The 26,073-nt window shown below is 34.9% G+C and overlaps 1 protein-coding gene across 6 annotated transcripts in view; it reads right to left on the bottom strand.

Annotated features, from left to right (window-relative positions):
- CNST (consortin, connexin sorting protein) overlaps positions 1 to 26,073 on the bottom strand; it is a 46,198-nt gene that overhangs the window by 14,626 nt on the left and 5,499 nt on the right. For 3 of the 6 annotated variants that reach the window (XM_058834465.1, XM_058834469.1, XM_058834471.1), the window contains exons 3-10: positions 20,596 to 20,671; positions 17,242 to 17,676; positions 10,430 to 10,635; positions 7,401 to 7,431; positions 4,806 to 4,892; positions 4,191 to 4,305; positions 1,656 to 1,677; positions 1,390 to 1,486 (exon numbers count right to left, since the gene is read on the bottom strand). In XM_058834465.1, coding sequence (XP_058690448.1) covers positions 1,390 to 1,486; positions 1,656 to 1,677; positions 4,191 to 4,305; positions 4,806 to 4,892; positions 7,401 to 7,431; positions 10,430 to 10,635; positions 17,242 to 17,626 — 943 coding nt within the window. In that variant the 5' untranslated portion in view covers positions 17,627 to 17,676; positions 20,596 to 20,671. The remainder of the gene's footprint in view (positions 1 to 1,389; positions 1,487 to 1,655; positions 1,678 to 4,190; positions 4,306 to 4,805; positions 4,893 to 7,400; positions 7,432 to 10,429; positions 10,636 to 17,241; positions 17,677 to 20,595; positions 20,672 to 26,073) is intronic. The other 3 variants (XM_058834466.1, XM_058834467.1, XM_058834470.1) reach the window with 1 other exon arrangement.

A 26,073-nucleotide genomic window follows, 5' to 3' on the forward strand; every position in this document is an offset into this window, starting at 1 on the left:
AGTACTTAGCACTGCTGAAATATTCTCAGCAGAACTGCTTTTTATTGGATGACACAGCTCTACTAATTTACCAAAAAGAGCCCAAAGATTTTTATGATATTTTGGCAAGACTTACAATAAGAGAAAGGCATGAAAAGATACACTTACACCATTAATTCCTTCCACATTAAGTCAAGATGTTGTACTAGAGTATTTCAATACTGAAACAAAATGCTCCTGAATTCATGATGAACATTCAAATGTTCAAAAATTCTGCTCTCTAGAAAGCTTTTGCTCCTGCTTGGAATAAAATCAGAGGAAAAATTGTAATAATCTAATTTTTTTTCCACGGGAATTTCCAACCACCCAAAAATAAAAAGCACTATGTTCTTTTGATCTGCTTTCTGAGCTGTGGAACATGTTTGTTTCATGTTTCTAATGCTATACGTTTAGTTAGATTACAAGAATCAAAGTGGAGAAAAAGCAGTATAGGGGTCATGGTAAAAGAGCATGGTGGTAGGGAGGCTCCACACATGTAAATGCACACTTGCAGGATAGTTTAGGTTGAAAGGGACCTTATAAGGTCACTTAGGCCAGTTCTCATCTTCTGAGGAATTCTAACTGTTTTTGAGGAAAGGTACTTAGCTAAAGCCAATTTTGGCAACTGGTATATCTAAATACTAGAAACTTTTTGCTCAGAGCGAGGAGAGCAAAAGCACTGCCTGGTTGGCTACCAATATTCCTTCTCACTCTGTCTCCATTTTAACAATTCCTTAATTTGTAAATGTTTCATAAGAACCCAAGGATTCTAACAAATTACTCAAACAAAACAGCCACTGCCCCAAGGCAGAAAAAGGAAAATGATCCTGACATGAAAGTATGTACTAAAAACAACTTCATTCAATAAGAATGTTTTTCTCTTCAAGATTCCCCAAAGGTTTCATCATTTTCTGTGTTGCTTCAGAAAAATGCATCTCAAAATCAGTACACTGCATGTAACTTAAAATAGTCACTAATACTGTTAACTATACCCCATTGCCACACCTCAGAATGTCTGTCACCAGGTTGATTACCTAGTATATATTTGTATACATAAAAATTATGCAGCTTATCTCTAGTTTTATAAAATTTTGTAGCTTAAATAAGCTTCTATAAATACATGGATATTTAAGACTTTTTTTTTATGAAAGCTGGAATTACTTTACTACTATGAATATCAATGACTAATTAAAATTGCATTATTTATCCATTGTGCTGAGAAAAATAATAATCATCCATTTGTGCATCTGTAGAGATCCAACAAATGCTGTAGCTTCAAATGAAATAGCTTCATTATACTTATAGGAATATGTCATTACATAATGATTATTGTAATATTTAAAACAAATGTATGCACATGTATACACATACCTGATTGAAAGGCAGTAGCTTCTCTTTCCTTTAATGTTCTGGATTCCATTAACTGAGGCAAACAACTGCTTTCCCATGTATTTTCTGCAGCTACTAGCTGTAAAATATTATAGTACTACCTGTAATTTTTGGAATTAAACAGGAATGCTTTTAAAACTTTTCGAGACATTCAAACTTCAAAAAGGTTCTAAAGATTTTATCTAATATTTAAAATATATTTATTACCGATTTTTGACAAAGCAAAATTCAATTTAACAGCTGCTTACCTTATTTTTGGATGTCTGTGGCCTGCAGCAATAAAGGAAAAAAGAATAAATTAAACAATCTAATGGCAACATTCTTCATAATATATGTAAGTGAAATCTTAGAAACCTTTGCTCTGCTCTAAAATTAGCACAGAACTTTTCCATTGAAAGTGTCAACCTGCTAGCATACTTCCAAGCTCAGAGTTGTACTTGCATGAATATAATCAGCAGACCAATTAGCCCTAACATTGTTCCACCTAATTGAGAAAGCAGTCAGAAGAAAATTTACTGCAACATATCAAGCAATGTACATTCCTGTAAAAGGTTATGCTCAGAAGGAACTCTACTAACTTTAAAAATCAAATAAGAACTTGATATCTACTATATTTAAAATACTGATCACTATAAAAGAGATTGAGGAATGAAATGCCCTCGCCAAAAAACATATTTCCCTCTCCACAGACTGGGACATTTTCTGGCTTCTGTAAGGTACAGCAGCTCCCGCTGACTCCATTCAGATTCACAGGTAAATCAACGCTGCTCACAGTCAGTGTGGACTTTGCCAGCTGGATAGAGATTCATGCACAATGTGATTCATCACACACAATCTGTCTTGCAGTCCTTCATACAGCAATGAAGATAAAATGTGGAGCATTTTATTTAAAGCTACTAAAACATAATGGAGAGACAAGGGAAGAGTACTGAGGTTCATATTCTCTAACAAAAACTTCAAAAAGTTACATTGACTTTTAAATTTTACCATTTAACCTTCAAATAAAGGACACTCAAAACCACCTCTAAAGAGCAAACACGTCCAGTATGTAGCTGGAAACCTTGAGTATCAGAAAAAGTTACATTACTTTCAAGTACGAAAGCAAGATGCTCACATTTTCCAAGACCTGCATGCTATTAATTAAAAATTAAAGTGTAATTTTAATTAAAAAGTAAAATGAATTTAAAGCTTAGGAAAAACCTCCTACATGAAACCTATATGAAGCTAAATAAAAGCAAATAGGCTTTTGCCTGGAGAGTTCAAAAGAGTATTAATATTAAATATAGAGCACTGATCACAGCAAATGAGCACAAGCCTTTATTTTTATCAAATTGCAGGGTTTCTCAGAACAGGGAATGATATTTCAAAACTGAAATGAAGGAGAAAGCAGAGTTATTCTCAACGAAGTGACAACCCAGGTGACAACAGGGAGAAGTTGCTCGGTGCAGCATACAAATCGCAGCAGACCTGAGTCTCAGCCTTTTTGTGGGCTTGCAAGGTCATGTGCAGGGAAACACGGGCTGGGGCAGCTGCAGGCACTCAGTGCAACCTCTTCAGTTTGCACACTGTGGGTGCAGTCCCACAGCTCCAGTGCTACACCTCTTCCTGTGGGAATGCAGGAATACCTCTCCAGGGGCTCCCTCCCAAAGGCATTCAAAATACACATAAAAAAATCCCTGCATGAAGTCTGGAAATCAGCCAGGGTGTTTTCAAACTTTGGTACCATCACCCAGAAGAAAAAAATTTGATAGCCATATCATACTCTTTATGAGCAACAGCAGCATTTTGGCTTTTGTTATATCCAGACTGACTATGCAATTGCAAGGCTAATGCAAATGTACCAGAGAAAGTTCTCTCTCCCCATCTAATTGAGAGCATCTTGCCTGCCACAGGCAGGCCTTTTCACAGCCTTTGAATGTGGTTAGTTTCCTTACTGCTGTTGGCTGATCATTTTTCGGTGGCAGCTCATATGATTTTTTCCATCTGTGCCTTAAAAATCAATGTTTGGACAGTAGGACATGTACCCATGAAAGGACAGATCTCCTCCTCCTCCTTCCTGACAGGAGCAATCCCCTATGTGTTACTACCCAGAAAGGCACCCTAGACACTGCCCCCAAGTTTGTTATACTGTGATACACTGATTCAGGAGGCTGATGGATCAGGGAAAGCAGCTACGAACTGAGATTTCACTGTTCAGAATACTGTCATGCTAGGAAAGTACAGAATCACTGCTTCATGTAAATGCAACCTATATGAAATTACTAGAAGGTAACAAGAACTACTTTAAGCGTTAAGGAATTGTCTTAAAATGTGGAAATTTGGCAATTAAATCCTACAGGGTAAGTATGGTGCTGAAAGTCTGAGATGCTGGGCACTTGCATTTTGAAACAATGATAAAACCAATAGGTATTAGACACGAACACCATCATTAGTTCTACAGTCCCTCTCTTCTTATATTAACACAATTCAGTTTTTACTTTGGCTGAAAAAATAAAACTCAAAACTCCATTTCTGGAAAACTGATGATTTGCTAAAACCAGTCCAGATCTGCATACATTCATCTTCATACATTCCTCAAACAATATTAAAATAATGTGAAAACTGATGGTAACAAATCTTTTAGTTACACATCAGAAAGAACCACCACTTTATAACCAAATTCAGGTCAGCAGGATGCAACTTTTATTTTGACACTGACTGTTTTGGAACACCCCTAATGGCAAGGAGACAACAGCTACAGTAACACATTAGTTTGAAAAATAATAATACTTTCTTATACTTACTGTTGATGGGAAGAGCAAACTCTAGTAAGCTTTTCCAGTTCCTGGCAGCTCAGTTCTTTATCTGAATTCCTCAGTGTTGTAACTGGACTTGCAACTGCTGTTTTCCATTTTCTTTCTAAATTAAATCAAAATAGTTTTTGCTCAAGATACGATAAAAGTAGCATTATTATAATAAATAAATAATAAATAAAAAATAATTAATAAATAAATAAAGTGAATAGGTGAAACTAATTAATGGAGAAATATTGACAACTTTTCTGTGTATGTTCTACAGTCTCATTTCAGACTATGTAGAACAGCATCCTATTCTTTCAGAAGACACTTTATTTTCATCACATTGGATTCACTGACCCTAACCCAAAAATAAGCTTGAAACAACTGTGGATCAAAATACTGATTAACACAACAAAGAACTACAAACTATTTGCACCTTTATAATTTAATGTGTGCAAACAAATCCAATGCAGGAATACCCTTCTTGTAAGAAGCTTAGAGAAAGTCTGATATAAATGCTGCTTTTGCTATGTAACTTTTTAGCCTGGAAAATGTAACTCTATTACTTAGAAATACAAACTAAAGTCTTTATTCTACCATGTTAGTTTAGCTGGTACTCACCCCACTGCTCCTGTATGGAAGAAAGATTTGCAAGCAGCTGCTCATGATAAAGTCGTTCAAGCTGAATGAACTTCATGGCCTTCTCATCTGAATGGAAGGTTAAAGGCAAATGCACACATATGTGGATATGCTATGACTTACTTATAATTGGCATCATGTTTGAAAGGGAAGTAATTATACACTTGAAATTTACAATAAGTGAATCAAAATGAATAATAGCTAGCATCCTGATTCCTGTGCAAGAAAGAAAAAAAAAAATAGCAGACATGAGAATGGCGAGCAAGGAGTAAAATAAATTGAAAAACACAAAAAAAAAAGAAAATCCCACTGTTTTCAGCAGCTACCTCTTCCTGAAGCACAACAAAAGGTTTTCTTTGAAAAGAAATTACTGAAATGTTACTGTGCTGATAACTTTATGAAAAAAATGCAATCTCTGGGAAATGAAAAGCAGAACAATGACACAAATACCAGCACAGATCTCTCAAGAAATACAAATATCCCAATAACCATGACTAACTGAAAATATGGCTCCTTTCTACTGACCAGCTGGAGACAGTATTAAACAATTGATCCAACTTCATATTTTGAAAAATACCTGCCCCCTTTTCAACCATTGTACACAACACTCCTGGACTGCTGAGTTTACCTTTTGTCTTCCTGAAGATTCTGCTTGCCTTTCTTCTATATGAAGAACTCTTTGCCCTTGCTTATGGTTATCAATATATTCACAAAGGTATACTGATAGTCACATATTTTAGAATAGTCAGGATGATTCTAGTTCCACCAAGACTGACTTGTTCGTTGTGCTGTTTAAAGCTGCTTTACCAGCTATTTGAAATGTAATTGTACAATACAATGAGGAGGGAAGTACAGTGAATGAAGTTCTTAGTAATACAGAAAACCCACTTTCCATTATTCATGCTAATTAAAACACTGGAGTAATTATTACAAGAGCACAACCAGTACTTCTTATTCTGGTTAGCCTCATGCAACAGCATGGCTTATGAACAACAACATTAATGGAAGGAATATTCTCTGTCTTCAGGAAATCTGTTATTAGAAACAGAATTACAGATCACAGAGAGAGCCTTAGAGGACCACAGAAACAAACCCTGAATTATTGTTAATATGAGGTTCCACACTGGATGAATTAAAATGTCTGTCATGGATAATTAATACAGTGCAACATGATCAAGTAAGTTCTTTATTAACCTCAGGAAGCTGATGGCTGAAGGTACAGCAGAGATATCCTTCATAAATATGTATTATATAGTGGTGTTGAATTCCACACATCAGGTGTACATTGCATTAAAAAATATTTCCTTTGATCAGCTTTAAATAGAGTGCCTTTCAATTAAAGCAACTTCGATGAAAGAGGAACAGTTTCAACCACACTGTTTAAACTGTATTTCCCCCTGCACAATAATTTACTACAGAATTTTTCCATGCCTTTAATTTGTGCTGTGCAATTCACATTTTCTGATGGACACTTTTGAATTAGAAGGACCAAAAAATACCCACAGTCCTCTAAAACAGTGATGGATATTTTATTTTATATGTTGCTTTTATAATATTGCAACTGTTAGCTCTCTGGTTTTATCTACAGGCTAATATAATTTGTCTAGGTTTCTTACAATTTGATATTTAGTCTGCTAAACAATTACCTATTTGCTGTATTTTGTTTGTAGAAATTACATAATAAAGAAATAATCTGTATGCACAAATTCTGTAATATATGATGCATCTTAGTGAATCACATGTACCTTAAGGGCTTACCACTGGCCTCCTCTTTTATAATCTGATAATTTTCCCTTTAAAGCAAAGAGGAAATCCCAGTCTACCTTTTCTAAAATTCTAACTTAACCTTAAGGTTTAATATTATTATTCTTTCGCACAATTACTGAAGTATATCAGAATAATTATCAGCAGTTCAACTATTACAATTTTTGAAACAAACTTACTTGCATTATCTAGGAACAAATCAAAATAAACTGGACTATTTGAACCATTCCCAGAAGCAATTACCCATATTTTCCTACCAATTTCTCAGACTACTTTGATATGACTTTGACTAATTAGCATTTGTCAAACACCATTTTGCTATTGTTTGCAGGTTGCTGATCACAGTTCCATGTGTTTGGTACTTTTATTCCAATCTAGACATTTTTAGTACATATTCTAATCAACTGTTGTGACAATTTTATTATTACTGTTAGTATCCTATTTGATATAATACATATCCTATCTCTACACCAGACATTTCCCTAGTTACTAATATTTAGAATAGAAGTTATCTTATGAAAACAAAAGTTATTTGAAAATATTTTCTTATTTCCTTGTTTATGCCCAGCTACAAATGATTGCATCAGTACAGCTGTTGGAAGTTAATTTATCTTTCAGCTCACATTCCAGTATCTTGATTAAGGAGGATTTGCCAGCATGTGGTATATTCACTCACGGGTAAATTATGGTTGTTCACTTCTTTCTTACCCTGACCCACAAGATTTAAGTTAGCAGCAAAGCATTTGACTTTTATGTCTTATCATGCCACACTATTTTAATGCCATGCAACAATTTCTGCAAGTAAAAGGATACATTCCTCCTCTTGAAAATAGGTCTCAGCTATCTGCAAAAGTGAAAAAAAAAAATTAAGAATTTATGTTGTAAGGATGTAATAGAAACTTTTTATCATAGTTTTAAACATATAGTTCCCATTTAGTTTGGGTAAAATATGAATCTTCTGACAAAATACATGTATTCCTACTCTAGGGGAAAGACCAAAGAAATTTTAAGTCTTCTCACACAAAACAGATTTACCCAAATCTTAGTAGGGTTTGATGTTGCTACAACTATAAAATTTTTTTCAGCAACACTTTTACTTATCTTAATAGAAAGCTTTAAAATGACCTACAACAGAAACACATGTTTTACAGATACAAGTTCAAAAGCCTGAATTCTGTGCCTGACCAATATTTCCTTATCTTTGATAAAATTAAGATTATTGCTGCGCTCTCCTGAGCATTAGATTGCAATGTGTTAAAACAGAAATGGAGGTTTCCTGACTGACGAGAAAAGAACAGTCTTTTGTCTCCCTGGAGACAAAAAATATTTGAGAATTGCAACAATAACTTATTTGTGCTTGTTACAAAACTGTGGAGGCTTTCCTAGAAAGCTGAGGAATACTGACATCTTTGTTTGTAAATGCAATGAAATACAAAAAATATAAACCTCAGAAGTATTCCACAGAGCTCTACACTACCAGTGACCTTTACAAGCAGCAACTAATCAGTCCTTGGGGACAGCGGATTTTGGCAGTCTTCCTATTTGCCATGTGTGGTGATGCAAGGCCAGAGCTTGCAAAACGTTTCCAAGAACCGCAGGTACCATGACATCAGAACATTCAGGTTGATGAATAGTAGATGACTCCCCAATGACTTTTAGGGAGGACTCAAAAACCCAGTCTCAAAATCTTTGGGACACATCGATTTAAGCAGTCATAATCTCAAGGGCTTAAATACGCACTTTTGTAGAAGTCTGAAGATGATTGCTCAAAAAAGACAGCAACTTGATAGAGGAGCCTAGATTACAAATTGTATTTCCTGGCTCTCAGCCTTTCTACTAACCACTAGACCATTCTGAGCCCAGTACCTTTGAAAGAGAATCGGTGACTTTTATTGTTCTTTATCTGCACATTTTGTCTGCTGTCCACAACAGCCTCCTAAGAATTTTTGGAGCTGCCAAAGCTCTATGTACGTTTATATGTAAAAACACCTCTTAGACTCTGTAATAAGTCTTAAATCAAATTAATCCCATTCAAGACAGGGAAAAAAATTGCATCCTATTTTAATTAGAAGCTGACTATTAGAACAACCCCTGCTATCCAACAAACTTTAAATATTCAATACAGGCTTCCCACAAACACCACGGATTGTTAATACTCCAGAACATCTGACACAGCTCTTGATTTTACATTGAATTTTGTCATAGAGAATAGAAAGAGAATGTGACAGAAGAGTATTTGTTAGACTTGGTTTAATGGTACTGTCAGGCTGTATTAGCAATCTGAATAAAAAAAATAGACTGAAGATGACAGGTTAATTCACTAGAAAGGGAAAATATTCTTAAGAGACACACTTTACACGAATGCTAAACTTAAAATCCTTCCCCCTCCCATCCTCAATTCAAAAAACAGGTTACAATCCTTTTAAATTCCATTAGCTTTCTTTCAAACACTCCCTTCAAAACGCTTGATAATTTTTTGGAAAAAAGAGATAGTGTTTGAATACTTTTCAATCTGAATATACAGATTCTGTTCTCAGTTCTGTCACAGTTCCAGTATGACTTTCAAAAGGTTCTTCCTCTTGGGGTTTGGCTTCTTCATCTAAAAAGCAACAGATTTCACCTCCATCATGTGCAATTGATTTCCTTGATGTCTGTAAAGCATTTTAAGTTTTTGCCCTATCTTGTTTTCCAAAAATGACCTGTGTACTGACTCACGAACAACCACCAAATCTGATGAGGCTTAAAAGTACAAACTGTCAACCCTTAAAGCTAAGCTTCTTGTAAGTTAAGGAACAGTATCAGATATCTTAACCATGGATTAGAAAAAATTATTTAAAATTCTATGTCAAATGTAGATTATCTCTAATATGCTAGCCTAAAGAGAAACCTCTTTCTCCCATATAATCTCTTATTTGTGTCAAAGAAGAAGAATGCGGGAATGTCATTGCAGTTTAGAAATTTAAAATACCTTTCAAAATAAAGACAATGCAGCTGAGTCAAATCAGGCAGGTATAGTATGTACATATGGCCCATATTAGACACCACAGACCAAGCAAAAGGTCTTCTAGTCTGACACAACTAAACTGTAAATTAATACTGCATCAAATTCTATTCACATATTTTTCTTCATCATAACCTCCAGAAGAAAAAGAAACATACTGGCCAGTTTGTAAGAAAGATTGCATTTCAAACCACAGTTTTTCCTTTGGTCTTGCAGGTGTGGCAAGCATGCTTTATATAAAGGTATACACTAATAAAACCTCTAATCCCATTATTCTATTATTCATGCATAAAATTTATGGTAAAAAGACGTCTGCAGCAGTAAAAACCATTCCAGATTTAAAATATTATTTATGTATCTACTGTCCTGTAACTATACCAGAGTCTTGCAAACTTTATTCAAGGTATATATAAAATATATATGTATGACTGATTATATATTAAATATATAGTTATATAGGACTGAGAAATATATATCTATAATATAAAAATATATATTAACATATAATATTAATTATATATTATTAAAGAGCGATTTTCCTAAATCTTCGTGCCAAACTAATTTCACCATTTGAGGAATTAGAAATCCATCCTTAAGAGCTTCCTTTAACTACAGAATATACTTACAAGGCAATTTATAGTTTAACAAATATCAGAGGATCTTAGAGAAGATATTTGCCTTGACCATCTGTTATGCATCAAAATATCCTATATATCATATCCTAAATATCATATAGACATGAATATTGGCATAAATTGCATTTATGCATATTTTTCCTAATAAACAAAGGTCTCAAATAAAAATAAAATTGGGTGCAGCACCCCAAAATCATATAAAGTACCTGATGGAGACACAGTGGCAATATCTTTGAATCCATCTGCTCAACCTCTTCGCGGAGCAAAGAGAAAAGAGACTGCAACGTTTGCTTTTGGTCTTTTGGCTGAAAGTTTTCCTTTGTTTCAACAGCACCTTCAGCCTCCACAAAATCTGTATCTGTAACAAGAGTATTTTCCTCCAGGATGGGTGTGGTTCCCATTGTAGAAACACCTTTAAAGAGGGCAAGCACTTAGGTTAGGATTCCAAAAGAATACTTTGAGTTGCTTTTTTTAAGAAATTTCAATATGAATGTTACGAATAAAAACCTAGTATGTTAAATAACACTGCTGCTAAACTAAATACTGGTCTTGTCAAAATCAGTTGTGACAGGTCTGTCTCACTGTCAGCTCACCTACCCAACAGAACACAGTAACATACATCAGATATATCTGTACACTTCTAACTGGGACCCTACTTTCACTTATGGGGAAAAAAATCAATGTAGAAAGTGTTATACAGAATTATTAATTATAATAAGTGTTATAAAGAATTATTAATAAGAGACCAGGATGACCTAAAAGCACTTAGAATGCAGTTTTGTTCAAAAAGGGCAAATAGCAGGTAGGTGAGGACAGTATGAGGTTCTCAGTTAGCTTCTTCCAAGAACCTCATAGAAGGAGTTGTCCTGGTGATGGACAGACACAAGAGTCCATTTTTTAGATGATAACACAGTGGCTCCTCACAGTGACAGCAGGATCTTAAAGGATAGAAAGAAGCAGATGATGATAGTGTGGGATTCTATTTTCTATTGTAGGCGAGAGATGTCTAATGGGACCATCCTGCTGAGTGAAAAGGAAGACTCCTCTATACAGTTGGATAGTTTGAGCATCCAGGGAAAGAGGCAGTAGTGCTGATCTATGCTGGTAACAATGACACAAGGCTGTGTAAACTGAATTTAGATCCCAGAACTTGCTAGACAGAAAACTAGGTTCTCCATGGTACATTTCCTAGCAGTTCACATTGCCTGTCTCTAGTTTTACAGAAGTCAAAAAAAGTCTGGCATCCAGGTGGAGTTCTGAAGAATAATGTAAAGCATAACACTGTAAGAATATTACCGGAAGAAACTTTCTGGGTGTAAATCCCTCATTTTCTTGGTAGAACTGCAAAACTTGCTATGTATTTTGATCATTAATATGATAGTTATGAGAAAATGTTACATGAGATTAAGAAAGAAGTGCAGAGTAGTAGTAGTGACAGCAGTAGTGGGAGAAATCAACTACCCATATACTGACTGGATCAGTCTCTCACAAAGACCAGAGAGCAATGAATTACAGCTTCCTATAAAACAGTGTTAGGAACAACCAGAAAACTACAGCTGATTCCAACAGTTAATAAACTTTTTTATTTCTCCATAAAACATTGAATTTCACACACTTGCATAAGACTCAACTTAAAAAAAAAATCTCATAATTATTTAAAACAATTTAGAAAATTTAGCAACAGAAATGTGCACAATAAACTTTTAATAAACTCAAATTATGATATTGTTCCCCAGCTACACCCATTTTCTGAAAATCATGTTATCATCTGGAAGATGGACAGCTGAGGGCACTGTTTCAAGTATCTTTGTGCCCTCAGCTTGGGCACTTGGTTTCAGACCCCTTTGCTTTCATTGCCACTGAAACCCAATAATGATGACTCAGGTTTAAGATTTAGGACCTAAGAAAGGCATTAGCTTGTCCATGGAAGGCTCCACTATTTCACTTTTGATTATTTTAAACTCTTTATTTAGTAAACTATCCAGATTAAGACTACTAATAATCTCTGTGGGTGGCTATTTTCACAGGGCTTACTGCCAGAAAAAATATGGGTGTAACTTAACATTGCTTTTTCAAAATTAATGCATATCTCTGAGCTTCCGGTATTTATTTGGGCTTCCTGTGGGCCAAAAGCAATAAGAGACACAACTGGATGAAAGATGCAAACCAGGAAATACTTCTAGAGATAGAATTAAGGCTGACTTTAAAAATACAGCTTCCTGTTTAGCACATTATTATGAAACCAGAAAAGAGGATCCTCATGTTCTGGCAAATCTTTTCTCTCAGAAAAACAAACAAACAAAACATCACTTCAAGCTGCACTTTATTAAGCAGTTAATAATCACCTGTCATATCAAAACATGAACACTGACTGCAAGGTGCTCAATAAATTATCATGAAAAATCTTCATTTTAATTGATTCATGATACAGTTGCTAACATATAGTTTATAAACTGCATTATTATTTGTACATATAGTTGAGCTACCACTTGGAATCAAATTTTGCCCTCTAATTTCTTCCCTGGTTTTGAAAGTGAAGCCTTACAGTTATGTGGGTTAATTCTAACTTGTTTGATTTTCAGCACAAGGCAGTATTTGTGCCTTAATAGCACTACAACAAAGAACTTTTACTGTATTTACTTAGTAATGCTATTGCATCATAAAGATGTGAAGGGCTAGGATCCCTATTTATTTTTCTCCCCTCTCTTGGAAACAGCGCACTAATTTTTCCAGGAATCAAACAATCTTAATGTCCAAAGCAGACATTTTTTTTTTTCTTCACTAGATACAGGTATGTCACATATGTTTCTGATTTTTTTAATATGGAAGGATTACAGTTTTTCACTTTTTAAAGCACTGATATTTACTCCACCACTGAATGAAACCAAAGCCTTTATGAAAATGTATGCAAAAAGACACAGAAGACATCAGTGGCCAGAGCACTCAGCAGGCCCATGGCAAAGAGCTGTGTTCAAGCTTTTGCTCTGCCAGGCTCACAAATGTTTAACTGACCCCTTCTATGCCCAGCTAGGTGTGCCAATGCTCCCTAAGACAGGAGGAGAAGCAAACTTTCTCTCAATTTCCCCAGCAGCTCACAGAAGCAGCCCCATGTTTGCCTAAAAATGATCAGATTTTGACACACTTTGTGAATAAACCCCCACATTTTTCAGTACATCTCAAGTTTTTCTCTTCATCAGTACTGCAAGAATATGAAATTAAGATGCTTTGTTACCTGCCTGAGAATGAATCCAAGGTGTAAGTATGAGGGATTTGCTATCAAAATAAAATTATGGATGCTGCCCTCTTTTTTTTATGTGAATTTTAATTTTCACATGCAGTAGCACTAGCCTAAGCCACCAGAAACAGAAGTTGCTAGTACAGAAAACATATGGCCATCTCTTTTTTTAAACATTCTTTTGTACCCAATACAGAAAGCTGTTTCAGACTTATTCATTCAAGAACTATTGAGGAAAAAATACCAGCAAGTATTTAAAACCTATTCATTTTTAAGAGAAGAGATTTTGAGACAAAAGTCTTGGTGGTAAAGATAAAACTTTAACTGAGCAAGCCGAAAATCTTCCTTAGATTGGTACAGAATGCTAAATAAAATAACATTACTTGGATTTTCATGTAATTTGACTATCTTATATTCATGTTTTATTTGTTTCAAGACCAATTCCATCCAAAACACTTTCTTCCTTCCTCTACCTTCAAGCTGCTTTAGGAAATAAGGGGAATAATTTACAGAAAAAGCATATGTTGTAGAATTTAACTTGGGAAAAAAAGATTGAGTGGAAGTTACCATGCTTTACCAGGTTAAGGGATCATATAATAGTTTTACAATATTATGTTATGCCAGGACTGACCATTTGAAAAAAGATGAACTTATTTTCAGAGAACATGGATAATTTGAAGTCCATGCTTACAAAATTATATTGAAACAGGTTAAACTTGATTAATCACTAGCTCTACCACTCTAAAGTTAGTACAACTCTTTATAAGAAATAACATTATGAATAATCACCAAAGTTTAAATTCTTCAGTTAAAATGTACATAAATTCTTTGGTCACTAGTCCTCCCTAACCAGATATAATCATTGTACATTCAAAGTTTTGATGAGTAAACAAAAATAATGTGAGAAAAAATTGGGATCTAGAAGCTATAGACTTGTCAATCCACACTAAATCTCCTACAGCATCAAGAAGGCTAAAAGGAGGTGCTTCGTCAAACAATAAATAGATGAAATCCTGGAACTTCTTACTCCAGGACACTGAAATGGATGCATAAAGCGACTGTAAGTCAGGTGACAAATTCACTCTGAAGTATTACAGTCTATCAGTTTCCACTTGGGGAAGTCCTGAGATTACTGCAGATGGGGAGCAGAACATGCGAACAAATAACTCCATGTTTGCCTTGTCCTTGTACTCTCACCTACAAATCCTCTGTTGGCCTCTGTCAGGGGAAGAATATTGAACCAGAAGGATCTTCAAGCAGATACAGTGACTTAAACTTGCATTTGAGTCTACTAATAGTAGAAGCTAGGATAATTTTAGCTTCAAGAAATCCCAAGCATATACAGACAGATAATAATCAAACTTATTACTGTTTATTCTTTACAATCAACAATTTGGAGGATTTCAAACACATTGCAAGTGTAAGTACTTGCTCTTTCTTCTGAAGTAAAAACATGTTGAGAGCGAAAGATTGGCTTCTCTAATGTTCACCAATATTCTGCTGAGCAAGTCACAAGTAAACAAAAATGACTAAAATGTAATTTTCCATATTCCACATAAATTGCCTTAGTCACTAGCAAGAAGAGGAATATGAAAATTATGCTCTTTAAGTCGAACGTCATCTTTTCTAGAATGGCAACATCTAACAGCCATCCTAGCAGGTGTGCTTATAGGGAAAAAGATTCATAAATCTCTTCCTTAGTTATGAGTCAAAGTAACTCATCCATAATTTTTCAACAGTTTAAAATATTTTTTTTTAAAAATTGCAACAACACATGCCATGCAAGTCTTTAGTCTGATATTCCAGCCTGCTTATGTGGTGCTCTGCTGTCACCCACTCCGGAATCTTCCACTCTAGTATGATTATTCTCTCCTTTAACTCCGAGTTGGTATAAAGACAAGAAAGCTAGTTTGGACCTTTAACGTAGAGGGTGTAGTGGGATATTCAGGAATAATTTAAAATAGCTGGTGAAAATTAAAATTAGATTTTAAATTTTTAGATTTTAGATTAAAATTAGATTTTTAGATTAAAATTAAAATTAGATTGCCACTAAAATAATGACATTTGCAACATCACGAAATTGTGACAGAATCAATTGCATTTTGTGAGAACAGAAGAATCATCATATGGGAGTATCAAAAAAGCTAAATGTGTATTAGCCCATAAACAATGGGAGATATAATGCAATTTTTTATTTTGACCTTCCTCTCTAACAATCTAGGCTCTTTAATAAAAAAGTAACAAGAGTTTATTCCTAAGAATTCAACAAAACTCTTCAGAGTTTTGCAGGCAGAATGTTCTCTGGTGTGGTTTTTCACATTGCCTGTTTTTTCCATAAAATTTTCAAATTTTTCAGGATTCTGCTTTTCATCTTGAAACTTCAATCTACTGTGGACAGCTCGTTTTGTGGTACTTCTGCATCAGTTCATTTCATTTATCAACAAGAATACAAACTAATGGAGAAAGAATACAAACTAAGTCTAACTTAGTTTAAGAGTTTAAAAGTGTTTAGGTGAGTTTTTTCCTTCTCTTCCTCTTATTGTGCTTCAGATACCTCTGTCAACATGCTCATGTATGAACATAACTTCTCATGAACTTGTTTTTTGTTATTTCCATCATACAGATGAGTGGTTCTCAATTACTTCTGCCAATCTCATTTTAATTATTTTATTCTATTATTAAAACTTAAATCTACAGATGAAATATATATACTTATTAAGTGCTGAAGAAAGTTATTGAGAAATTGTTCTCCCTGTAACAACAGATTTCAGACTGCTCTTATCTCTATTAGAAAATATAATTTTTCTTTTCTAGATTTTGCCCATTTGTGCAAGATATGGAATGCAAGGCTTCCTTCCTTTCCTGTCTTTACCTATTCTATAATCCCTTAAAATCATAATCAGTTTTCAGATTAGGTCATAAAAGACTTGGCATTTATGAGGAAAATTGTATTTTAAAATTATTTAGTTTAAAATGTATGGGAAAAAAAAGCGTGGATCAGCTGTTCTCTCAAAGAAACCTATGCATGAAACATACTGATTTTAATTAGTATGTACAGCCCTATGACACACAAGCTTTAGGATGTATGGCAAAAACCTAATGTAACACGTTATGTTACACTAAATCCTACTCCTTCAACACGGGAAGAAGGATCTCAAATAATAACATGCAATAAATATTACATTTTCCTTATCCAACTCATATCCAAACTATCTAAAGAAAAAGTAACAACAAAAATTGTTAAGGACACATTTTTTAACACTTTGTTACCCAAAACACACAACCTAGGATTATCTGGTAAGATTTGAAAAATGTAAGTAAATTTTAGAACAGCAGGGCAAGATTAAGCCATTTGGTACTCCTAACAAGATTTCAAATGTTGACATGGGATCAAGACACCAAAATCTGGCACTTGACCATGATGTTCAAATGAACAAAACCAAAATTCCAGAATTCCTGTCTATTTTGATTTGGAAGCCAGCTCAATTTCCATACTAACACTATGTACCTCCCTCTACTCCTGTTTACTTACAAATGCATTGCATTTGCTACTTTGTTGTTTAAATACAAAACGTGAAAACATGTAAAGTTGAATTTGATTGAAGACTATTAGCTGTTCTGGAAAAAAAACTAAAATTAAACAAACCAAAACCCACCAAACCTTTAGTGAACTGCTAAAAATAATTAGTACAATACCTAAAATATATTTCTTATTACCTCACAGATTTAAACTACAGTGCTACTTCTGAAGTAAACAGAAGAAAAAAAAAATAAATTAAGTACCTTTAGATTTTTTACTGGAGCTTCTTTTGCTTCTTGGACTTCTTTTTCCACCAGGCTGTTTTTCAGTAATAGGCTTTTCCTCCAGCTGAGGATCCATATGGACATTTACAGATCTCCTCTCAGTCTCACTTTCCTTCGAGCTTGAGATCCAGTCTCCACTGTCCGTGTTCTCATTATTATTGATGTTATCCTGTTCACCTTTATCCTGCCCCATAGCAATGTTACTACTGGTCAGAACTTCATTTCCATCACTGTCAAGTTGATTTTCATTTTCATCAGCTGAAGGAATCAAATGAGATGCCAAAACCCCTACCCTATAGTTAGCAGGAAGACTGTCCTTTGAGTCTATTTGCAGATCATTTGGTGGAAAGTTTCTGTCATCCATTAGAACGTTAGTTGTTGAGCCACTTAATCTCCCTCCAGATATTTTTAAACCTAAAATATAAAATGGAACAAAGCATTTATAATATGTATAGTCTAACAGATAAATAATGTCAGCCAGTGCCAGCCAATAAAGATTCACATTAGCCAAGCGATACAGCTTAGAAGTATGAGGAATTTCTTTCATTCAATGACCCATTTAAAGTTTTAATGCAGGCGATATTTACATGCAAAAAAACCTATGAAGTTGTACTTTTATCCAGTTGTAATTGTTCCAGTTACCTGAGCAAAAGCAACAACTGATCTTTACAGCAGTGCTCCTGCTGTTACAGCTGAGGTGATAAGAAAAACAAAAAGATAAACAGAAGCCACCTCATGTCCCACACCGCCCCCTTTAAATCCATGGCTAAAACAAAAGCATTCTTGTCACATAAGATCATAGTTTGCCTGAAATAAAAATAAACCAGGGAGGAATAAAAGTAGAACAACTTTTAATTCTGTCAGTGATAGTATCAGATCAAACTTGCAGATAAATTAACTGTGTTATCAGAATTAGATGGAAGTAGAACCTGCTTATTGCCTCAATTGTCACATTATTTTCAAGAAAACATTCAACATGTCTTCAGTATACACAGAAGCAGATGGTTTGCTGATAAAAAACCTAAACCCCCACCTACTCTCAGCAGGAGTCAATTTTCCCTTTTTGTGAAGATGCAACTCCAATCAATGCTGCAATTAGACACATTAACACAGTAACTTAGCAGAAGACCTACATGTTGCAGGACCACTGTTGTATCAGTTCTTATCTTTAGCCTTTAGAAGCACAGCAACACTGCTGTTTTATTTAGCAACCATATACCTGAAATACAGCTCCATTATGTACATCTCACTAGATTCAGCTCACGTTTTAAATAGTGAAGCCAAGAATCAGCAAGCGCTCTTGTATTATAGAAGAGCTTAGGTAAGCCTCCTACAGCAGCTTCCTATACTTTCCTTTAAATGAAAACACATTTTAGGACACTTGTTTTCACCAGGCTTTTTTAACTCTTGGTATACACAAGTTGAGTAAATGAAATACACCCTTGCTAAGTATGCAAGATAATCTTTCATTTTACTTGCTAGAAGAACTAAAATTGCAGAAAAATGAAAAGAATTCAAAAGAATAAGCAGGCTTTCCTTCATACATAGAAATGTATTTCTGACAATGATTACTAAAGAGATTTTCCCCAAATTATTCCTTCATAAGCTTCATAGCTGCTGAAAGGACTGAGGGAAAAAAAAAAAAAAGAAAACACAACTCCTATCTTAGGCACAAGAAGGAGGATTTAGGGAGCTAGAGGCTGCTCTGCCTCACCTCAATCCTTGTAAGGTAATACAGCAAGTTAGCCCAGTAAGCATTTTCAAACATCTGAAGGATAAGAAGGTCATCAAGCACAGTCAGCATGGATTTATGATGGGTAAGTTGCGCTTCTACAAAACACTGACTGGCTCGGCAGAGGAAGTGGGAATAATGGATGTGATTTACTGTGACTGCAGTAAGGCTTTCAACACTGTCTCCAGTAACAAATGCTCACAGACAAGCACACAAAGTACAGGCCTGATTAAATAGCTTGTGAGGAGTTCCAGGGAAGCGCACGTAGGCCAACAAACCACCATCAGCTGGGCAATACAAACCCAAAAGCCAGCACCACCCTGGACAACTCCATCTCTGCTTCCAACCTGAAGAACTGGCTAACCACTTCCAGCCATACCAGTCTAACAAAAATTACTGCCTACCCTTAAACATATAAGCAGCACCAGGAAAGTTTAGACTGGACATTAGGAAGCATTTCTTACGAAGGGTGTGGTCAAACACTGGAACAGGCTTTCTAGAGAGGTGGTCAATGCACCAAGCCTGTCTAAGAGGCATTTGGACAATGCTCTTTACAACACACTTAAACTTTTGATCAGCCCTGAGCTGCTCAGGCAGTTGGACAAGATGGTAACCGTAGGTCCCTTCCAACGGAAATAGTCTATCCTAGTCTAGAAGAATTATTGATTGTACATTAGAGATGAAAGGTGCATTTTCCTTTAGCAGCCACATTAGATGATAATTGGTTTTCCTTGAGCACCAGAAAGACAAAGGGTACTCTAAAGGAGATACTGAGGACTTATCTGGCACCTGTTCACTAGAAGGATGCTCCTTAATCAAGCCATTTTGTCTCAAAGAGTTAAACACAAAATGAAAGCTTAAGAGGAGGACAGAACTTTAATCAGATCAGAAAGAATCAGAACTAGAACTAGATATTGTTAGACACCCACACGACAGTTATGTTGATTACTGATACCTGTTCTAAAGCGCTAAAAAAACTCCCAAACACAATATTATATTTGAAAGGTTCACTTTTTAGTCTTTCTGCCACATGAAATAATGACTGCTTCTTTCCCCAGCTCATAGATCAAATGATACATCAAAAGAGGTTGAAGTAAATTGCCCAAACCCAATGAGAAGATACTTTTAACAGCAATAATTAAAAATCAGGATGTCCTACCACCACTGTCTTGCTTCTATCCATAGAGAACAGTTTATCCTTTCAATGGCCAGCAAAGGGAAAGAGAAATACAAATGCATTTGAACAAGGTGTTTCCTATTTGATTGTGAAAAATGAGAAAAGATGCTTCTGACAAGTGATACTTGCTGTAGAGGAAGCTAACATTCTGACGGAACATGTTAACTCACTTCCTTTGAACATTTGGCAAAAAACGATAGTCCCTCTGTAGCTGAGAAGCTGGAAAGAACAAAATTTCTTGGTTTATTTCTTGAAACTCAATATTTCTCCAAATAAAAGTAGCCCTGAAAATCTATTCCTTTCTATAACCCTTAGGACTCCTTAGAGAATAAAAACCCAAAAAGAGCTAGTTCAAAGAATTTAGAACAGTCTTGCCCTTGATCTTTTAGAAGGATTTCCTCTCCACCCAGATGAAACTTTTTACCTTCTTCCTTTTCAATGTTGCTATTTGCAATTCCTTTTGAGTTCACCAAGGCACTAGGCAGGTATCAATCTAAATCCTGTGAGAATGAAAAACACAAGTAGAAACACTTATTTATAAACAAAAATTAAATTAAAATCCCTTGTGATTTAAACTATATTTAAAAGACCATTAACATGCGGTTCCTGTATTTACTGTTTTGCCACTGAAATGAATTGTAAACATAAGCAACATGTTAAATAAAAATGTTTGTTTCTTCAAAGGCCCATCTTTTCTCCCTTCACTGGTTGCCCAAAATTGAAATAAAAGCTAATACTGAGTAGAACTGTACTGACCTTTGTTAAAAGGTACTGATGAATAAAAGTGTTTCAGTTGCCACACAGATTCATGCAATTGGCACATGTCATCATGATGATTATAGCCCAAATGAAAAATAGAATGGAAAATACTTGTCAAGTGGCTACAAGATAAAGTCTGTACTGAGGAAATTACTTTTATGTTTGTTTGCTTTGGACAAAGTATTATGTATTGCTTGTATTTTAGGTCAACTTCAGTTTTAAAATCAGTGTTCTCTTTCATGTACTTCATACAACTTCATATAATTTTGACAACTTTTTCAGTTGCTTACTTTTTTCCATCTATCCTTACTATAGAGACATAACCTTAAATATAGCTGTTTGGGGAAAAAAAAAAAAAAAGGTAGTAAGAAATGGGATCATTCCTGACCTGGCACGGATAAAATTTGAAGAGGGCATTAAAAACAAAACAAAACCACAAACACCACCAGGCCTCTTTAACTTTCATATTAACTCAGCCCCTCTATCCTGGACAGCTGGTGGGCTCCATGAATGTTTACTGAACGTATAGCGTAGTATTTAATTTACTGATCTTGGATGTATCTTACAGAACATCCAGACTATAACATTGTTTCTTCTAACAATCAACAAGTTTACATCAAATTGTTTTTCTATTCCATTTGATTGCCTTCATATAGCTCCGCTGCCAAAGACACTATTTTCCCTCTCATTCTCATGCCACTTCATTTTTCCGTGTTTATTAAAGAGATTTAAATCTTTTAAATCTTTGAAAGTCAGCTTCCCCACTATATCACCAACACTGCTCTATTCAAAATGAATGGGCATTTCAGATTGGTTCCCAGTGTTGCTTCTATGCAATATTTTCATTAACTTTTATGATAAACCACAATAGCGGAATATAGTCTGCAGTTAGAAGCAGTTACAGCATTTTTGAGGATCTAATTCAAAATTAATTGTAGCAATAAGTGTTCCAAAAGGAATAACATAAAATTCACTAACACAAACAGAATATCCCCAAATTTTTAAAATAAATAAACCACATCTATCTGAAATAGGGATCAACCAGTCATTTTGTTATGATGAAAAGCATCATACCAAACAGAAAACAGACCATGAGTCCAAGCTTTCTTTTTCTCCTGAGATATAATACAGCAAGTGTTACATGCACAAGAGAATTCATTATGTTCTACCAGGCACTAAGTAATTACAATCGTGTGGGGTTTTTTTGTGCACAGTATTCACAGAACAAGATGTACACAAGAGAACCTGAATCCCAGAAAGGTAAGAGTTTTAGGAAGGAAGGGTCAGCACTACATCTGGCAATAGCAGTTCAGTCTAAAAAAAGGTTGCTATGTAAACAACAAAACAGGCTGTCTAGAGATGTTGTGGAATCCACATAATTTTAAAGAAGAAATTTCTCAAGTCTCAGGTTTAAGGGTAGGTTAAAAATAGGAACTAACTAGTATTAAAGGAATTTAGTTTTCTTTATTGTTGCAGGGGTTTTAGTATTTTCAGCCCCCCTGCTTTTTACTTAAGTACAAGCAGCTTTACAAGTCCTAGAGCAAAAAAACCCAAAACTGATTCCACGAAAAAGAAACAAGTATTTTTAAAAGTCATTATGTTTACAGAGTTGGTGCTTCTACCATTAGAACAAAAAGACGAAAACTGTAGAAACACTAAAATTTAAAGAATAACTAAACCTAATCCACGTACTTCTTAAGAATAAATGTGTTGATCTTTCTGACAGCTGGTGTGAAGATACTATCATTTAAATATTCTCTTGTGATGCATCTTTTTTCATATTGATAAATAATCTTCTACAAATTAATGAAAACCAATGTGAAAACTATCAGGGCCATAAAGAAACATAACATATACTGGAAATTTTTCTTGCTGTCCATTAACATCCCCATAGAAGGAAAAAGGTTGACCTCATTTTATGAACATTTATATTTAATACCAAAATGAAGATTCAGTGACAGGAGGAAACTCTTAAATGACACAGTATCTACATGACACTATGTAAAAACTACATACAACATAGCATTATGAGTTCATTAGCTCGCAAGAAAAAGGACAATGTCTACTATGCTGTTACAGGAGCTAATAAACAAAGAGCGCATATGTTCTTTACAGAAGTGCAAATGTAACTTCTCCAAAACAGTTTGCTTCTTCATCTAATGTGAAAGCCAAGATATACCTAAAGAAGACTGGAATATTATCAGCAGAATGCCCTTGCCTCACCACAACCAAGAAAATTACTAGTTGCTGAAGATGTACTTGACCATCACAGAATTTGCTATAGAAAGATAGACAGCAGAAAAAGATGATAGGCAATTCATGTAGCTCTAATCATTTCACAAAGCCAGACCAATTCTAGCTAACAGAATTCTTCTCTGCATTGTGTTTTATGTGAAACACAATGGTTGGAATGCTGCTGTTTCTAAAGGAAGGGAAATAAAGATATTCATATGTATACTTCCATTGTTCAAGCTGACACCTCTGCAGAAAAAAGCAACACCACATACTCCTGACTGTTCACCTTGCCCTGTTTGGCTTTGAAAAAAATGTACTAGGGGTAAAAGTATCTTTCTACATGCTTTCTGCTTCTGTCAGATACACAGATTAAGAGATCTGTTTTTTCAAATGTGTTAAGTCTGTTGTCCTTCAAGAAGTATTCAGATACAGGAGTGGTTTATCTAATTTCACTGAATTTACGAAAACGTCTGAGCATGAACACTTTGGTGGTTTGGTACTTTCTGACATTGAAGTGACATTTCTCAAGTGGCAGTGGCATTTAAAGGCACAATGATCTTCACATCTATAAACAGCAGGAATAGTGAGGTTTAAAGAGGAAGTTCCACATACTATTTTCAACTTCTAAGCTTCCTAGCCACATTGCTTATTCACAGTTTTAATAAACAACGATAAACATACTGCCAGGCATAATCTACTATTCCACATTTCACATTACTTTAAAAATATGTTTCAGTCATGTAGCCAAATACAAGAGGTTTGTCTGTCTTAGTAGAACATATGACAGTTCTGTCAAAAATTTCACAGAAACAACCTCTTTGTCAGCAGTCCAAATACACAATGATGAATCCCCCAAGTGTCTGAAAAGTTTTGGGTTTCAAGCTTCACTAGAAGAATTTGACTGAATGTTACAAGAACAAAAAGCAACCTCACCATTTGAAGTGTTCCATTTTTTTTCTTTTCTGCAACAAAACACCAGAACATATCCTGGGTAGAGATATGGTAGAAAAGGCAGTAGACCAGTCTGCTCTAGAAGAATGGAGAACTCTCATCATTTGAGCTCTTTTGTAAACAGTCTAGACAAATGTTGGTCAGGAATAACCTATGAGTAACTGGGCTTGCCTTGGGATACACATACATCCTTTTAAGTCTTCTGAAAAGTAGTAATTTGCCTTTTTTGATGTTTTAATTTTCCCTCTGATTGAAGCACTCCCGGATTTTTGTTACACTTCAGGACATGAGCACAAGTTTGATTACAAAGCATAATAACTACTAATCTAATTTATGCATCTTTCATAGGATAGGTACTTTTTCTTTACAGGGGAAAAAAAAAAAAAGTCCTGCAAATCCACAGACTATATTTATGAGAATTAATCAGCTTAATGCACTTTTATCCAAATCTTTAATTTCCAAGGACCTGAGAAAGCTATTGGATCCTACCATCTCATAAGAGGTTGCTAAAAAACATATAAAATCTCTCATGATTTCAGGTAACCATTTTCAACATATACGAAAAAACAGAAATGAGAGAACAGATCCCTTGAAATAGAGATGCAAGAAGGATGAGGCAATTATCTAAAAGTTGCCCAACTGAAGAAAGAAGAGTGTTCAAGACTTTCTGAGAATTATATCTCATAGTGAGACTGAATTCCATTTTTTTTTATTATTGATGTGGGACAAGCAAGTTTTATAGCTCTCATCAACACACAGAAAATTAGTATAATAAAAATATTCAGTAAGCTCCTAAATTATATCAAAGCCAGAAGCAAACATAAGTAGAATGGAAAGTTGTCCATAAAAATTATGAAACAATTCTTGTCCATACATATTACATACTTGTGGTCCCTCTGTTACCAAGCCTGCAGGTCAAACCAGAAGGTTAATTAAGAACAGGGCCAATTGTTAGAGCCTCAGTAACTGCCATCATTAGAAAATCAGAATATCTACCAGCTCTACTAAAAATGTTGCATATAGTTGCCTTATACTTTCAAAAGGAAGGATGGTCTAGTTTCTACATTATTCAGTGTCAGATACAAATGAACGAGATCAAATCCCTTCTTTGCTCTGAACCTCCTCCATGAAGTCAGCCACACTGTTAAATCATCTCTATTGCATTTCTTAACTACAAAGTACTGATATATTTCACAGGGACATAGCAAAGATTAATACAATAAGAGATTATGAAATAAATATTTTGGAAAAGGGAACCATACAAGGACTGTAAGGAGGTACAATACATTTAATCTAGTCTTTCTTTCTTTGTTTCTTTCTTCTTTTGGCCTTTAAATGCATGAGCAAGAACTTAATCATGTATGAACTGTAAGAGACCTATGTTAAGCAAATCACAACCCCCAAAAAATTAATCACTGGTGTAACTTGACTGAAGTTAATGAAGCTACAACCACTTAAGCCCAGTGGTGAATTTAGCCTTGAGTGCTGTTTCAACTCTCCCCCTTCCAACAGGAAGTTATTATGGTAAATTCATTTCAGCTGTAATTGTGTAAACCAATATTGCCTATATGAGCTGTCTCTAACAATTTACACATACTTTTGACTAATAGATGTTAGAGAAGTTTTCTGAAGCACACAGTTACCAGTTTCCTCTTTATGGAATTTGAATGCTTGCAATACCTGAGCCTGTAAACAAAGATCTAATCTGTTTCAGATCAGCATTTCAAAAAACTATTATCAAGGTCACTTGAAGCAGTTTCCATTTACAAAAGATCTTCCCATTGCAAAATCTCAACTATCACAAACATTAACAAAAACTCAATACTGCAATGTGGTAAAAACTAATTTCACTTAAAACCCAAAGTGAGCTTGTTTCAATGATACCATGTCAGAAGAAGTTTAATAGCCCATAGAGAAACTGAATGACTATTACCTCTCCTTGCGTTACTGATGTTGT

This window comes from Poecile atricapillus, chromosome 3 (assembly GCF_030490865.1).
Source record: "Poecile atricapillus isolate bPoeAtr1 chromosome 3, bPoeAtr1.hap1, whole genome shotgun sequence".
NCBI lineage: Eukaryota > Metazoa > Chordata > Aves > Passeriformes > Paridae > Poecile > Poecile atricapillus.